This window comes from Papaver somniferum, unplaced genomic scaffold (assembly GCF_003573695.1).
Source record: "Papaver somniferum cultivar HN1 unplaced genomic scaffold, ASM357369v1 unplaced-scaffold_135, whole genome shotgun sequence".
Lineage (NCBI taxonomy): Eukaryota > Viridiplantae > Streptophyta > Magnoliopsida > Ranunculales > Papaveraceae > Papaver > Papaver somniferum.
Genome location: NW_020622713.1, coordinates 2,981,911 through 3,000,429, shown reverse-complemented (window position 1 = coordinate 3,000,429; position 18,519 = coordinate 2,981,911). Strand labels below are relative to the sequence as shown.

The following is an 18,519-nucleotide window of genomic DNA, read 5'->3' as shown; positions in this document are numbered from 1 at the left end:
GGGCAATTTTGGTATTAAGAAAAATTTATGGATAAGGGATGACTTAATTTTACTTCAAATATCTTTCCAAAAAAGAAAACAATGATCCCCTAAAAAACAGTGGTGCCCGGAAAAACGTTCTAAACTAGCAATTCAAAAGGGTTTTATGCAACTAAACAGTTATGAACAGGAACATGAAAACTCCATATGATATCCAACGCAAGCTTTTAAAGGAACTTCAACTAAACAGGCCAACCTCTTGTTGCCAGGGAAGCAAAACAGTTATGAACAGGAACAGGAACAGGAAACGTCCATATCCCGATGCAAGTTTTTAAAGGAACTAAACAGCCCAACCTCTTGTTTCCACTTGCCACCGCCTGTCAAGCACCCAGGTTTACATCTGGATGTGCAACAAAACAAAAGACTGCAATGGTGCCTAATCAAAGAAAACCAAAAACAAAACTGACTCCTAGTCCAAAAATAAAGACAAATCCCTCCTGTAAACCCTCTTATCACCATCACTCTACTCTCACTTCATTTCTTCTGGGCAGCGGACTTGGTGACCTTGGCTCCTGATGCATCATTTCATCTCAACTTGCTTGATGACACCAACACCGTCTGCCTCATGTCCTTAACAGCGAAACGTCCAAGAGGTGGGTACTGAGAGAAGGTCTCTACAACCATGGGCTTGGTTGGGGCATCTTGACAATACTAGCATCACTATTCTCTGAGAACTTGGGTTCCTCTCCAAGAGATGTGTGAAGGCCAAGAACTGGAGCATAATTACCAATCTGACCAGGATGGTTCATTATGATAACCTGGGAGGTGGCTTCCCTGGCAGCGTCATCCTTGGAGTTCGAGGCAACAAAACCACGCTTGAGATCCTTCTCAGCAACATTCCTGGGGGTGGTGGGCGCCATCACAGTTTGATCGTACTTGGGGGGAGGTCGCCTCCATCTTATTACAACAGATCATCTGCTTGACACCTAGGGTGAAAGCCAGAAAGCATGCTCACAAGTCTGACCATCCTTTGAGATACCAGCGTCAAAACCTCCAGTTGTTGAATCAATAATGAAGACAGCACAATCATCCTGAGAGATACCAGTAATCATGTTTCTAAAAAAGTCACAATGACCAGGAGCATCAAATCAAAATCTGCGCAGTAGTACTTGGAGTTCTGTCAGAGATTGAAACTTCAATTGCATTTGCATCAAAAATGTAATTTGGCACAGGAGACGCTGATGAACTACCAGCACTTCTTGTCGTTGTTGGATTAGTAACCAAACTCTCATCCTCCACACGAACTGATCTGAACTGAACTGATAGTTGCTCTAGGGTGTGATCTCATTGAGGCAATCCACTTGCATAGGTTGTCTTCCTCCTCCCGAAGTTATCCGCCCTTAAATTTAAAGATTATTTATCAATCATTTTGACGAAACAAAAGAATAAAATTCAAACCTATACAGCCTTATAATAATTGGAAGAATTTAAAAGACAGAATTATAATGCAAGTTCAGAAAAACTCTTATTTTTGTTGGGGGTTTAAAGTTGTCATAGACTCTTATGCCGGTTACCAATAAAAGCCATATATGGATGGTCGAAGGTATTGCAAAGTGGTCCTCTACTATAAATGACATAATTGGTCGGGCAATGACAAAGTAAATATAAAGATAGTTTGGCCACTTGTCCATTAGTGGAACAGAGTGTCGGGTCAAGTAGGAGCACCACATGCTCTTCTTTCACTTATGCGTCAGTTTTTTTCCTTCCTATTTCACATAGTTAAAGGTAATTTTCAAAATTTCAACATTTTAGAACTTATATGCGCGACCTATAAATCCATAACCAAAATCAAGAAAGCCAACGTGGCAACCTGTAAATCCATAACCAAAATCAAGCGTCTTTGACTGAATAACAATAAAACAATGCAAGAAAGACCTACCATCAAAATTCTAATTGACAGTAAAAAAAACCATTTTGAAACTAAAAAAACACAGCATTATCATATACAGGATTTCCACTCAATTCGTCAAAATTCATCTAAGTAAAGAGTTTTTCACGCGGCACAAAACATAACTCATTAAGAGATAACATGCATCAATTTAAATGTCTAACGGATGGCAAAGATAAGTCCAGGAAATTGTTAGAGAAATGAGATGAGGGTTATTTTGGATCTAAGTGACAATCCAAATTTAACCCAGAGAAACTGTTTTCAGTTTTTGACATGTTGAACAGAGATACCACCGGGGTTGAACAAAATTAAGGCATTTTTTCTTCGGTTGCAACTTGCAATTACGACAAATGCAATTGATTCAAGATACTACTAAACATCCGTGGAATTAAACTTCTTGCCCAATATCTAACGAACTGTTGTCTCACTATCAACATCTGAATTTTCCATTGTGTCCATGATCTTCCATGTCCACTCTGTTCTTGTTGCAGAATATTTATGGTGTAGGCACATTCTTAGACATATAAGAATAGTTGTCTTGGGTATCCCTCGGGTGTTAAGGAAGCATACAAAGCCCATTCTTAGACAATTATAATGGAGGTTTCCACTATATTTGGGGAATTGCAATTTGTAATAAAAAATGAAATCTTCGTATAAAAAAATAGAGGGTTTTCAAGAAATTTTAGCACAAAACGATCACATGTTTCCAATTGAGAACCCTAGGACTAAATTAACATCTAATGAATCCGTACAGAATTCTAGTAAGAGAGATAGAAAGTACCTATAGTTGGACCAGAGCGGGATCGAATAGTATCTCGACGAGATGAAATTGGTGGAGTATGTTATGATTGTAGTTGTATTTCTGGTTACAATTCTAGCATTGCATTTGGTTACGGTGCTGATGAAGGTGGTGGTGATGAATCCCTATTCAATCCCTGGTCAAGTTGGGTTGCAAATATCACTTCCTTTCTTTCTTTCTTTCTTTCTTGCAACTTCAAGTTGGGTTGCAAAGTCCATCCCTATTCAATCCCTGGTCACCGCAATTCACTTTCTTTCTTGCAACTTCAAGTTGGGTTTTGGCTGACAAATTAAGAGAAACAATCATGAAGATCGAACCATTCAACAAATTTCCAAAACTCGAACCCAAACTAAAGAAATCATCAAAAGAGAATTTTGACCAAAAGCATTATTTATGTAGCTGCAAATATTTAAACATCCAATTTTGTGCAGATAAGTTGATCAATGGACTTTTAGTCCACCGACTGAAATGTGAAGTCTTCATAATTCAAATCACGACCATCTAGTATAGACTAGGCTACCTAATACAGGGACCTTTTAATTGTCGTAACCTAGCATTTGTTGTCATGTTAAAGTTTCTTAGCAAATATTCACTTTTGGTAGTTGACTTTCCGAAGAGCATAAACTATAATCTTCATGTTAAGTCAGTAACGTATATACATTTCAAGTCAGAACTATCCAGATCCCATTTGAACATTTAACTCTTGCGATATGTTTCCCATCAGGTTTCATTTTGATTTTCCAACTTAGAAACATACACACCAAACAGATAACAAGCTAAAGTACAAATAGAATAACCATACCTTTGCCTGGCTGCTGCCAATAGAGCCGTATAATCCTGTACAAAAAGACGATGTACTGAATAGAGAGGAAGAAATATAGTACTTAACTAGATAAATGAGATGCCTAACTTGCACATATGTCCTAAACAATATCTCAAAGTAAGTACTTGAAAGCTTTTTAGGATTAGATGAGCTTCAGAGATAGGTGGCATATGAAAGACATGAAAAAATAACAGTATGCTTTAGTCACTAGACTCACTACCAATCATATGTAAATCATGTACCCATGTTTCTATTAAAAGTACGATACGTTGTGCAGAATGATTTGAGATGTAAACTAATATGATATGCTCCCGTGTTTTACAAAAAAAATAAAATAATCATCATAGGCTTATGACTACATAAACTAAAGTGGCATCTGCATATAAAACTCCTTGCAGTTAGTCAAGTGAGGAGTACCTTGGAAGGTCTTGTCCTTTGCCCATGCCCTTCCTGGAAAAGCTATTTTTGGTTTCTCAGCATTGAAGAAACTTACTGAACTCCGCTCGAGAGCAGCAAAGTCCAACTTTCCACTATAACATTTGAAAAACCATATGAAATCAGCAAAAAAAAATCATAAAATACAAAAGTAGCATTAAAAAAAGAAATGAAATAGTGATATTAATTGCTTACCAAAGCTCTTACACCACAACTGCACAGTATATGCAAGATTTCTCCGTATCCGGCAACTCTTATAAACTTTGCGAAGTTTTACCGCAGCAGCATAAAGTTCACCAACAGGTCTTGGGCAAAAATATAGTTGGCTTTACAAAACAAGCTTGCACCATCAAGAACCACTTTTAAAATGAAAATGTAGTTTGGAGCTCACTGACTCTCCATTGAACACATTACGGGATTCAGCGGACTTCAAAGGAATTTATGAAGACTTTGACTAATAAATTAATCTACCAAACTGATGACAGTTACCAAGATAAGTTAGTTGGTCTGTACTAATTAAGAAGAGGATAAAACACTTTTGAGCCTCTGTAGATACACATGTATGCTGAACATGGACGGTCTTCTCTCTTCAAATCTATTTCATTGAGAACATCGGCATCTACTCCTGCCACTCCCTCTGGTATGAAGGTTTGCAGGGAGAGTAAGTTCTCTTCATGACAGTGCAGCTGATAATCCATATTGGAGCAATAAATATCATCATCACCAGAATTAAATTTCCGCCGCGGTTCTTTCATCTTAGCTCGAAAGAGAACATCCACTTTACTAGGTTTAAAAGGCAGTACAAGCTGAAGTTTTTCAGAACGCAAGTTGTAAACTTGAAAAGAATCTCCGTTGAACCAGTAAAGCAACACCTGATCTGAGAAACTGCAAATGCGAGTAGGAGGTGTAGTAGTGCTGCCAAAGCAAAAACAGCAGGATTCTGGTGCCAGGTGGCACTAACCACTCGGGAGTAGAATTTATACGAACATCAAAACTCTCCTCCTTAACCCACACTTGCTTGACATTATCCTTCAACACATACAAATGAACTTTACAGCAACAGCAACAATTACCACTACCCTGATGATCATCACGGCAACGATGAGGATAATCACTTCCATTCGCTGATATTTTCTCAGTACATGCAATACAAGGAGATCCCTTGAACTCCAGAAGATGAGGATAATCAACAAGTAAGTTCTTTTTCTGCTCAACGGTTGCACTTTTAGCTGGTAGTTGAATGAACTGCAACTTCTCATCATTGAGATTGAACGACAGTAGCATCTCCATCTCATTATTAACAGCGTTACTATTTTCATGTTGAATATCGTTAGATCCAGCTCCCTTGTTATTATCTTCCAAACCAAACATCCACTGCCACTACTAGTGGGTCAGAAGACGGCTGATTTATTACTGCACGTGGGCACTCTTATCTTTGTAATAAGACGACCGCCAAACCATGATATGGGAGTGCTTGTAGCAGTGACATTTCTCCATAATTTAGTTCCCAATGTAAACACCACCACGTTAAGCTCCTTTTGCATAGTACGAAAAATGCTTACCAACTTGTACTCGTTTGCTGAAGGATCGAACCCAAATCCGTGACAGATGATGCAGGCACTGGAGACACAGCACTTACCATCAATGGCTGGATAGATATACATAAAGTCTTTCCTGTTTGCGTCCAAAATTATGTAACCAGTCGAGTAATTACCCACTATAGCCATACAAGGCAATCCATGGCAGTAACCAACCTGTTCCCATATGTCATGACCAACAAGACCACCTCGAAACTTGTCAAACTCCAGAGCATTTTCATCATCATCAGAGTAAATTCCAGGAGTAAATTTGAAGAAGTGACACCCATACCTAGCCGGCTCACCCGTCTTCTTAACAACCCCATCATCCTTAACATTTAGAAGACTAAGGATAACATCGGGCTTTTTCTGTGATTGAAGGAAATGAGAATAAGTTAAGTGTTTATTATCATTATGAATGGAGTTATACCAGAGTTTGGATACCAGAACAGACTTTAGCAGTGTCCGGACTGGAAGCTTGGTTAATATTTCTTCCATAATTAAATCATGAGGAAGGTAGTTCTTTCCTCTATATGCACTTTTCTTCTCCATCATAGTTGGAGTATTTGTACCACCACAATCTTTTCTTCTATATGCACTTTTCTTCTCCTTCACCATCACAGTTGACGTTTTTGTGTCACTACAATCTTTTCTTCCATATGCACTTTTCTTCTCCTTCACCATCACAGTTGACGTTTTTGTGTCACCACAATCTTTTCTTCTATATGCACTTTTCTTCTTCTTCACCACCACAAATGACGTTTTTGTGTAACCACAATCTTTTCTTCCATATGCACTTTTCTTCTCCTTCTCCATCACAGTTGACGTGTTTGTGTCTGCACAATCTTTTCTTCCATACACTCTTTTCTCCTTTTCCTTCGCAATTGACGTATTTGTGTCACCACAATCTTTTCTTCCATCTATTCTTTTCTCCTTCACTATTACAGTTGAAGTAATCGTATCACCACAATCTTTTCTTCTATACGCTCTTTTCTCCTTCTCTGTTGACATATTCGTATCACCACAATCTTTTGTTCTATATGCACTTTTCTCCTTCTCCGTTGACATATTTGTATCACCACAATCTTTTGTTCTATATGCACTTTTCCTCTCCTTCACCATCACAGCTGGAGTAATAGACTCACCACAATCTTTTCTTCTATATGCTCTTTTCTCTTTCTCTGTTGATGTATTCATATCACCACAATCTTTTCTTCTATATGCACTTTTCTTCTCCTTCACCATCAAAGTTGGAGTATTTGTGTCACCCCAATCTTTTCTTCTATATGCAGTTTTCTTTTCCTTTTCCATCACAGTCGACGTATTTGTGTCACCCCAATCTTTTCTTCTATAAGCACATTTCTTTTCCTTGTCCTTTTCCATCACAGTTGACGTATTTGTGTCACCGCAATCTTTTCTTCCATACACTCTTTTCTCCTTCACCATCACAGTTGACGTATTTGTATCTCTTCTATAAGCTCTTTTCACAGTTGACGTGTTTGTATCCCCACAATCATTTCTTCTATATGCTCTTTTCTTCTTCTCCATCACTGTCATAGTATTGGTGGTAATATCATCACCGCAACCAAGACGGTGGGGTTGTATGCTCATCGTCATCATAACTTAAAATAAATAATAATGGAGCTACCTGCTAGTTGCTTCCTACATTGGATATAACTAAAGATTATTCTTAATACAGCTCAACATGGAAAATAAATTGATACAAAAACATAATAAATGAAAAAAGGATTGAAATTGATTAACATGAGATTACCCTGGATTTGAAAACCAGCTAAAGTAAGGAAATTTCCCCCAAATCACTTGGTTTATATTCTTTCCTGAGAGACCCTAATTTAAAAAAGGAATCAGTTTGCGTCAAACATTTCAATTTTCAGTGAATCCTAAATCTAAAACACACTGAAATTGGAATTGGGATTTGGAAAGAATTTTCAGTGAACCCTAAATCTAAAACACACTGAAATTGAAATTGGATTTGGAATCGGCATACGATATTACCTGGGAGTTGTAATCCACGTTGTTAGCTGAAGAAAGAAAGAAAATTTCCACCAAATTATAGTAAAAAAAAAAAAACATCCACCAAAAATACATAATTTTCTCAGAGAGTAAAAGAAAAGGGAATTCATTTCTGGTGGAAATATTTTGCCTAGCTTAATTGGGGCCATGCACTACGGGACAAAAAAGGTCAACCAATCCTAATTTGGATCACCCCTTAAAAAAATATTTTCTAAATGGCAAAACTGCCCTTATATAATTAGTATTAGGAGTTAATTAGTTTGATTAGTGTGGTAAGTGTATTTATATTAAAATCTGATTTTAGGAAAAAAAATTATGGAAAATGTGTTTTATGTGTTGAGAAGAAGAGGAGGAGTTTTGAGAGGAAAACCTAGGGTTTTTACAAATGGGTGATTCAAGTGGAGGGAATGAGATTGGTGAAGCTTCAAATAACAACAATGATTGTGTGATGGTAAGATTGTCTCAACTAATGATATGGGTTGGATGTTTGATGAGGAGATGTTGATAGAGGAAGGCATGAACAATGGTTGGAATGAAGATCCCATTGCTCAAGATGAAGGAACCAACACTCAAAATGAGGAACCCCAAGGCCAAAACAATCAGGTAAACTTCTTATACTCTTCAAATTGTCGGAATGGTGCTCCAAGTGGTCGAATCATCCACACTATGGAACAACTCAGAGAAAGGATCGTCATAGTCGGGGGGTGTATACCCAAACGACTCTCTTAGGTCGTCAGTATATTGACACTACCACTAACGACTCAAACCTGCAACTTTTCCAGGTTATGAAAAATCGTTAGGATAGTGTGCTAAACATTGACAACCCTTTTTAATTAGGTCACGTAGAGTCGTTTTGTTATTTTGTTTACACATTGACGACTCTAAAACCAAAACTCTCTGTAAAAAGTAACACTTAGGGTCGTCATACATGTAGTCATATGAAATGACGATCCTAGATATCAATTACTAATTTCTTTTAGAGTCGTTAGTTTGATTAGTTATATAAAGTAACGACCTTTGCACTAGATTCTCATAATTTTTGATTTCATAGAATCATTTCATTGAATCGTAAAAGGCATACATCTCGCATAGCGTTGCATTGAAGGAAATGAAATACAATAGATAATGAAGGTGCACTTATAAACTTAATCATATATGGCGTAGTTATACCTAGTGCCTTCCAAGATAAAGTAGCAATCGTGGAGCTCAAACTTTTCCCCACGAAGCTCCTCATAATAGCGATACGCCTTCCCCAACTGAAAATGAAAATATACTTAGTTAGTATCGATCAAAGCTTTTTATAAGTTTTACCTCTTATTCAAATACTTACTCTTACAACACTCAGCATATCCGGAAAGGCTTCCCTAACAGCCTCAAGTTCTCTTTTCAAAACATCACACTCGAATTGTATCTTCTGGAACCGTTCCTTGACTTGTTTCAAAGACCTTGAGTTGCAATTTCCGTCCAACGCCACAAAAACGATGAATACGCGGTTCCACCAAGCATCCGATGTTTCATCAATGTCTTTGTCTAGACTTTCAAAGTGGTTAGTGACTGTTTTCCAAGCTCTTGTAATGGCACAATTCTCTTCATTAGTGAATGGAGTCATGATGTTTCTGTTTTTTTGCTCTTAAATGGTAATTAAATGAGAAGGAGAAGAGGAGGTTGATAATTAGGGTTTTGATATGGAATAGGTGAGATATGGGCCTCTATATATAGAATGGAGCGACCAAACTGCCTCAACCACATTTGGTTGAGTTAAATTCAAAAATAAATGCAACCAATAACATGAATCGTTAATCCGTAAAGATTAAAACCAAACGACTCTTCAATGTACCAGAGAACGACTCGTAGAATCGTTATTTTATATGTATACAAGGTGACGATTCAAGGTGAAAACTGGGCAGAGTTGGTTATATCTATCAATGTAGAGTCGTCACTTTATAAAAAAGAGTCGTCATAAATAGAGAAAAGGGTCATTGGTCTACAGAAAATCTGGGTGACGACTTAAAGAGTCGTTCACCTGTAAATTATGCTGACGACTGTCTGGGTCGTCATATTAACATCTTACAGAGTGACGACCCTATACTGATTTTGTTGTTCTTTTTTTGTAGTTGGTTGTACGGGTGAGCTCTCAACCTGAACCCCTCGATACTGTCGGCCCGGATACCTCCCAAGCATATATGACCGATTTGGTACGTTTTTATTGTTTGAGTTAATGTATATCCATACGAAAATTGTTTAATTAGTGTTTTATAATGAACGTGTTATTTTTTTAATGTAGACGTGGAAAACAAAGGCTGAGGTCAAGGAATGGATTATTTCCAAGGAAAAGGAGAATATGTGCGTAATTGTTCAAAGAAAACACGTTGATTGTAAGCAAACGGAGATGGTATGCGAGAGAGCGGGGGATAAGGAAGAAAGTCACAAAGGGAAGAACTACAAGTATGTGAAGAAGACGACGAGGGTCTACAAAACTTCGTCGAAGAAGATAAAATGCCCCTTCAGGATTGTTTTCAAAAGGCATCCCGAAACTATACTATGGTGGATGTATAGTATTCCGGATGGTCGTCACAACCATCCTCCACCTAGTACTCTTTTAGGGCACCCAGCATATGCCCGATTGAAACCACATCAAATGGAAAAGGTTCGGCAGATGAAGCGATGTAGGCCCCTTAAGATTCTAAATGCAATAAAGGCGGAAGATAAGTCAAACTTGTCTATTATTTCCACAATCTACGCTGCCAAAGCAACGATCAAGAGAACTGAATGGGATGGTAGATTAATTATGCAACATTCAGAGTGGTTGGCAGAAAAACATAACTATGCCATGCAAATAAGGGTCGGTCCGGGGGACAAAGTGACTCATATTTTTCTTGCCCATCCTAGGATGATGGATTTGTCACAGTGCTTTTACCAGGTCTTGTTCATAGATTGCACCTATAAAACCAACAAGTATAACATGCCGTTGTTGAACATGGCTAGTCATACTTCGGATAAGAAATCATTCACCGTGGCATGGTGCATTACGGAAAAGGAAGAAATAGAAGACTATGTTTGGGCTTTGGAACAAGTTGGGTTGATTTACCGTGGCGAAGAGACACCGCGGGTTATATTTACGGATAGGGATTTTGCAGTCATGAGTGTCGTTCGTCAAGTTTTTCCCCTTGCTCAACATTTTCTTTGTACGTGGCACATCCAAAGGAATCTTTTTAATAATTGTAAGAATCAAATCCAAAAGATCAAACCTGCAAAGGGTAATAAACGTTCCAAGGAGGAAGACGAGCGTCTTAGTAAACTTTCAAAAAAAGAGATAGCGGAGGAGAAAAAGAAAGCCAAGGAAAAATTTGATGAAGAGGGGGATGTATGGGAGGATTTCTGCAAAGATTGGGACCTTTTGGCCCATTCGAAGACCGAAATAAAGTACTATGCAAATTTGCAAAAGTTCATCGATGTTTGGAGTACGGATTATAAGAAGGTGGTCGACTATTTCCAAGATACCTGGTTGAATCCTTTAAAGGAGAAGTTTGTTTATGCATGGACCAATAAGTACAATCACTACCAAAATGAGTCCACCAGTATCGCAGAGCAGTCCCATGGACGTTTGAAGAAAATTCTTCGAGAAAACACTGGTGGGGTAGTTACTGTACAGGAAGCTATTCATGAGCACACCCAAGATGATCTTAGCAAGATAGTGACTCAGATGGAGTATAGTAAGGACCGTTTTTTGAAGCAATACCTGGAAGACGAACAATTGCTACGCGGGGTTTTGCACCAAGTGTCATGGTGGGCAATAAAGCATATCATGGCTGAAATTCACAGATTTCGAGCGAAAGCTTCAAGTGGAAAAGTGATAAACTGTAATTGTACAACTGAGACGTGGCTTGGCCTCCCGTGTAGACATAAGCTTGGTGGTCACAAGTCGCTCATTCCTATTGAAGATATGGATCCTTTTTGGAAGAAACTTTCATTCACCCCTAATCCCACAGGAGCCGCTGATGAACAATTTGGAGACCTTGAGATTGGCAAGTATATCAGTGAGAAATATCAAAAAGCGCATTGTGCAGAAAGACAGATATTGGTTTCTAATTTGTGGCTGGCTGCCCGTAAGAGCTTGGGAGTAGAAGAAGAGCCAATCAAACAAAAACCACCGGGCAGACCAACAACAAAAAAATCATTTAGATAAACCGTGAAGGCGGCCAAGAGTTGCAAAAGTGACCCGTCACGTGATGATTATGTCAAGGAGGAATATACAGAGTATGAGAAGTCTCTCCTCCCCAAGGCAAAGGGTCGACCAAAAAAGGATGATTTGACCCAAAGTGAAACAAAAGTGAAACAAATGGAAGACATGGATGTTGCAGAGCATGTGGTCGGTACCCAGAAAAGCCAAACTAGCGGAATGGTGACCATAAACGGAATTAAGGGAAATCCGCACACCCCTAGAGATTCTCAAGGAAGACCACATCGTGTTACTTATACTTTGTATAAAGAGTACACCGATCAACTTCCTCACGTCATCTTGGATCACCTTATATCCACCGACGACGTTGACGGCGATGGAAATTGTGGTTACCATGTTGCAACGGAACAATTAGGGAATTTCAACGAGGCCGACGAACTTAAGCTCACCCAAATCCAATATGCAAGGAAAAAAATGGCAGAAAAGCTTGTTCAGGACAAACAACTGTATTTGACAATGCTCATGGAAAGGGATCCAAAAGAGAGGGAAATGAAGTTTAAGGAGTTGGTTTGTAACGTGAAATGGAGGATGGGGTCGAAAAAGGCCGATTATAAGTTTTGGATGCAAATGCCTTTTGGTGGTCAACTCTTAGCGGACACATTCACTTGTGTGGTAATTGTATTCAGCAAAGGATTCCCCGGAGCGTCATGTATGTACGTACCCTCAAGAACTCGGTGCGACGCGGCGATAAAGAAAAGAATAATTGTAATGGCACATGTCAACAATAACCATTACATAGGTTTGAAGATTTCCGAAGAATGTCCTTTACCACGGGTGGCCTATGGTGATTGGGGAGACTACACCAAGGAGTGGACAAATCAGTACGAGTATGGAATGAACCTTTGGAATGCTATGGACCTAACCCCGGTTTACGTAGACATGGGCGATGAATCGTGAGACAATATGTACATTCAAAACTATGCATTGCATTTTTAAGCATACTTTTTGATAATGGTTGTATCCTGAACCCTAATATTTGTATTTTGAAGAATGCCTAATGAATACAATGCGTTTTATCTTGCGGCATAAGAATCAGTTAAACTTATGGATGTTTTCCCAACATAGGGTCGTCATTGGTATTTTCAGATACCCTAACGACTCTAATGCCCCAAATTAGGTTGTCTCCTGGATGTTTTCCCAACATAGGGTCGTCATTGGTATTTTCAGATACCCTAACGACTCTAATGCCCCAAATTAGGTTGTCTCCTGGATGTTTTCCAAACATAGGGTCGTCATTTGTATTTTCAGATACCTAAACGACTGTATTGGATTATACAAAAGTCGTCATATTGATAGTGTATACAATGGCGACTGTTTGCAAAAAACCCCAACGACTCTTTTTCTATACACGTTTTCCCATAAAAAATAGCCGTTACAAATTATTCTATAAGTAGAGGAACATATCAAGGTGCAAAATCAATTGAAAACAACCTCATGAAAGTTTTTTTTTTAATGGAAACTCCTTCATCAATTGAAAGCATACTTAGAAGATGCAAAAAACCAAGAGTCGTTACGCCATATCCTACAAAGGAAGAATTAGAGATGCGCGAGGCTGAAAACGGGGAAAAGAACAAGCGCATCTCCGGGAAGTATTCAAGCAAGTCGAGGAAGAGACCGAATGGGTTAAAAAATATTACAGCGTCAAAGATCTTGACGAAGAAGAAAAAGATGAATGGAAATTTTGGATAAACGTTGGTTGCGGTCCTTTCCTTAATTCCCACGCGCATCTACGCTATGATTATGAACCGTCCCACATTCGTGATAGGACAATTCACGTTATGAGATTGTGCAACAAGTACAACGAGTTTCTCGTGAGGCATAAAGGCGATAGACGTGCGACCCAAAAAGAATATACCAAATGGAGAGGAGAGCAGTTTCATCATATCGAAGCCGCAATGGTAGTTAAATATCGCACCGGAAAGAACAATAACATGTAATGCTTTCATAAAGAGTCGTTATCAGTTTTATTAAAACAGTGGCGTTGTGTAAAAACAAAACTAACGACCCTTATTTTGAATTTCAAAATAACAGACCGTTGGGATCTACTTCGCCATCCAAGAGCTCCTCTTAAGGAAAAAGTGAGTATTCCGTTAATATTTATACTTCTGTCATGCTTCAAAGTTATAACATTCCTCGTTTAGTTTCAGCTGGAACGTTTCGATGGGTTATGGACAATACGTAATGGGGAAACTAAGTTCCATTCACCAAAAAGAATATACAACGTTGACGACCATTTGATGCATCAACTTCAATAATACCCATGTTAACTATTATACAATACGAGATAGATGTAATGTTATTTTCCTAATGAAATCAAAATCCTTTCTAGTTTCAAAATGAGAGTCGTCACAGGTATCCATAGCAGAGTAACGACTCCTGAATCCAACAAACAGTCGTCATTGACATGAAAAATCTAACGACTCTAGCCAAATAAATTCAAACCTCCTGGATATATTTTGTTAACCAAGGGTTGTCATTGATTTTATTATAAACACTGACGACTCCATCCAGAAATATTCTTTCCATCTCCTGGATGTTTTGGGAAAAATGGTCGTCAGATCTCTATTTGAGGATATTAACGACTCTGTGTGTTGAAGTGGTAAATACAATTAGGGTCGTCAAAGTACTATGAAACGAAGATGACGACCCTTGGTATGAGGAAGGGAAATGTTGTCTGCATTGGAGTACTACATGGTTCTAACGAGCATACTTGAAAACATAGTATTTGCAACAAACACAGGAGTTACCAAACATAAAAGTACTCGAAACAAAGACTCCAAACCAAACACATAAGTTGTTTCAACACACACTTAAGTTCAATTCATAAAGTAAAATTAGCATAAGTTGAATTCGACCATATCGACCTTGACCACCACCTTACTGCCTCCCTGACCTGCTAATTCTCCGGATTTTCTTAGGAGGAGCACCCTCCGGGGAACCAACATCTTCTCTAGTAATTTCTTGTACCTCTGAGGGATGTTCATCATGATGTTGGATACTTTGGCCATGCTCATCAACTTCTTGTGCTCTTTGGCTACGTGATTTCCGGCTCCTCTTACCTTCCTTAGCCAGCTTCTTGAACATCTTCTTTGCATTGGGATTTTCAATGTGTGTGCAGTAATCTGCGTACCGACGTTGCTTCATAGGATCCATCACTTCCCCTTTGTCAGCCGAGCAACAAAAAGCCTTGACAATAAGCTTCATTCGCTCCCTCTATATGCATTCAAAAACAATTTCACATTAACTCTCTTATATGTAGATGAATAACACAATTACAAAATTAAATACTCACCGCTAGTGTCAGAATGGCAGTAGCATCTCTACTGTCGACTTGAGAAGAAGAAGAGGTGGATGCTCTGTTGGTCCTCCTACCCGGAGTCGGATCTACCCATATCACCCTACCATGGGAGAATCCTTCATACCATTCGACGTAATCCGGTATTGCCTCATGACCTTCATCCGCATGCACCCACCATGAGATATCTACAAGCCTAGAGTGTCTATCATTCCAATGCTTGACATCAACTTCAAGTTCATAAGCAACCTTTATACTCGCTTCGTCAGCCTCGCACTTTTCCAACTTGTGCTTGAACGGAGGTACATAATCCTCATCGGGTGAATCTTGAATAAAACCAAGTTGACGCATGATTCTTATCGGATTGTACATTGAAAAACCGTTAGGGTGAAACAAAGGGCCATGGTAATACACGACATCTTCCATTGCGCCAACTCTATTATTCTTGTACGGATTGAAGACTACCTCTTTAGCCGTGATGTTGTCAAGTTTTTGACGCATTTGTATCAACGCATCAGTTTGTTCCCTATCTTGAGAACCAGTGAACAAGTATTTGGTTCACGTTGGACTACCTCTGCTCCATTGTGGGTTGAGTTCCACATCTTCATTATCTTTGATCATTGATGGGAAATGATCATAAATCCACACCTATAGAAACCAATGAAATAAACATAAATAATTCAATTTTTAAAATGTACAAAAATAAGAAAACTTCCATCAATCCAAATACCTGGATTAGAGCCAAATTCCCATTAATTTGAGAAGTTAGTTTGCGAGATCCCTGAGAAAGCTGACCATTCAGGTGTGCAATTATGGCAGTCCCCCAAGAGTACTTGCTCACATCTTCCAAGGGATCCAAAAGCTGAAGAAGGTTGGCGCTCACCCGGTTACCTTTGCTGTCAGGAAATATAACCGACGCAAGGACATACAACAAATACCCAGCCGCCGCATAGCGACATTCCATATCAGAGAGACCTCCTTCTTTTTCCTTCTTTTCTGTCCCAGAAAACATGTTCCTAATATCTACAAGTTTGAACTCTTTCTTCGGGTACTTAGGTCCCTTCTCGAAAAGCTCATTAGTCTTCTCGGTATCCCATCCAAACAAGTTATTGGTCCATGTATAGATGTCTTCCCAACTAGGCCTTCTCTTGAACTTCTCACCGGTTGATTTGCCTTCGACCTTCAACCCTAATATCTGTTCTGCGTCATCAGGAGTTATCGCCATCTCACCAAAAGGAAGTTGGAATGTGTCGACTTCAGCGTGATACCTTTCACAGAAACTAGATACTATGACCTTGTCATACGCAATCACAGAGTTCAGAACGACATTGTACAAACCTGAGTTTTCAACCAAATCTCTAACTCTTGCACATTCACCTTCTAGCGGCCACAACTCCATTTTCTTGAAAGAAGATTGGTGCTGGAAAAGACTGCGGCATCCTTATGATCCTACAAAACATAAACAAACACGTATTTAAAAAACAAAACATAAACAAGTTAACACCAACTAATCAAATAGAAAGCAAATTTGGGATTCTTACGATTGTCTCACTAATGCAATGAGCCCACGATCCAGGATATCCAAATAGAACTTTGCCCCCATCTCTAGGTTCTCCTATAAGTTTACCACCTCGAAGAGGAGGAAACATCAAATGAGTAGCGGGAACGTGTCTCGCACTGGGTGCAATATCTGTTCCATCCTTATTAACCCTCTTTATCGGCTTTTTCGCCTTTGCATTCTCTTCCTCATCCTCAACAGTGGTTTTACCATCATCACCACCTTCATCCTTTTCAGCATCATTACCTTCATTCTCTTCCTCCTCGTCATCATTATCATCACCTCCATTATTACCTTTATGTTGTTCCTCCTCATTACCATCATCCTCATCATCACCACTACCATTACCTTCACCCTCTTCCTCCTCTTCTTACTCTTCTTCTTGTTCCTCTTCTTCTTCTTGAATATCTTCTTATTGTATCTCATGTTCTACACCCTGTTAGCTGAAACAACAGGAGTGTCTGATTCTGACGAATCGGATAACTCATTACCTTTGTCTCTTGGTTCTGTGATAGAAAATGGTACCTCACTCGGCCTTCTTCCGCGCAATGGACCGGCAAGTAAGTATTTATCGTTGCGGGGAGGTTTCGAAGGAGGAGTTATCGTGATTTCAACCTTGTCTTTCGTTTTCTTGTCACTACATTCCAAAAACGATTTTTTTTTATAAGACATCAACTTTATCTCTATCAGTTAAAGAGTCGTCAACGATATGCTCTAACAAACTAACGACTCTTCATTACAAAGTAACGACTGTAATTTATAAGGTGACGACTCTTTGCAAAAATTGGACAGTGAGGATGATTTTGGTCCTTAAAGGGTCGTTAAAGATTAAACTTGGGTCGTCAAACAAGTAACTGCCGACCCTTTAAAAGAGATGACGACTCTAGGGATTATAGATTACTAACGACTCTAGTCTAGGGATTATATACTACTGACGACTCTATCGTTTTCTCCAACAGAAGGCAGTTCAAGTTCAACCCAGAATCGTTAAGCACTAATTTTGGGTCGTCAAACTACAGTCGTCATCTTCAACCTAATATGGCGACGACTCTATTCTAGGGAACAAAAGGTCGAAGTAGCAGAACAAGGGTCGTCATATTTACACTAACAGGTTAACGATTTTTCATAGAAAAAGCATGCAATGTAAGAGTCGTTAGGGTATTATTTCTTCGATGCTAACGACTCTCACTCTGTAACTTCTATTTTTCAGTTACCAATCTCTATTACACAATCAAAAAACAACCAAAACATCGAATATGAGGTGGGTTTAAGTTCACGTACCCTCTAATTGGAGCCATTCCCTTTTTGGGTTTCGATTTTCTTGCTTCAGGAGCTCTTCGCACGTACACTTTTGCATTCACCGCATCTACAATATTAGGAATTTGAAATGCTTTGCGAGCGGTTTGCTTTGTTTTAGCCATATTTGTAGAAGAAGTTAATCGTCGATTAAAGTTTTATCATCGACGATTACGCGATGAATCGGTTCGAAGAATTTTCCTCGGTGGAGGTGGAGTCGTTAATGGTGGAGGTGGAGAAGAGAAAGGGAGGAGAGGAAGATGAAGATAAAAGAGAAACTGATTTTCTCTTTCATTTAATTAGAGTATATAGATTAGGGGCCTTAATTAGGGTAGTTAATTAGTGAAACTGATTTTCAATTAGTGAAGGGTAAAATAGTATACTCATATTGCGATATTTACACCCCTGAAAATTTTGGGGGCAAACAAAATTCCATGGCCCCCAATTGAAAGTTATGACCCCCAATTAAACTACGATATTTTGGGTATTTGATAGTGGGAACAATCTATTATTCCCATCCATGTCCCTTACGTAC

At 38.9% G+C, this 18,519-nt stretch overlaps 1 protein-coding gene across 5 annotated transcripts; it reads right to left on the bottom strand.

Moving 5' to 3' along the window:
- Positions 1-222: 222 nt before the first annotated feature.
- LOC113333945 lies at positions 223-7,671 on the bottom strand. 5 transcript variants are annotated; one of them, XM_026580305.1, is made up of 7 exons: positions 7,578-7,671; positions 7,336-7,409; positions 4,180-7,223; positions 3,967-4,079; positions 3,529-3,563; positions 2,709-3,007; positions 223-1,378 (listed from the first exon to the last, which is right to left on the bottom strand). In XM_026580305.1, the coding sequence occupies exon 3, from the start codon at positions 7,179-7,181 to the stop codon at positions 5,376-5,378; it is 1,806 nt and encodes a 601-aa protein (XP_026436090.1). In that variant the 5' UTR covers positions 7,182-7,223; positions 7,336-7,409; positions 7,578-7,671; the 3' UTR covers positions 223-1,378; positions 2,709-3,007; positions 3,529-3,563; positions 3,967-4,079; positions 4,180-5,375. The 5 variants fall into 5 exon arrangements, with proteins under 5 accessions (XP_026436090.1, XP_026436093.1, XP_026436094.1 ...); XM_026580308.1 differs by having other exon boundaries at positions 7,336-7,399; positions 7,578-7,641; XM_026580309.1 differs by lacking the exon at positions 7,336-7,409 and having other exon boundaries at positions 7,578-7,633.
- Positions 7,672-18,519: the final 10,848 nt, after the last annotated feature.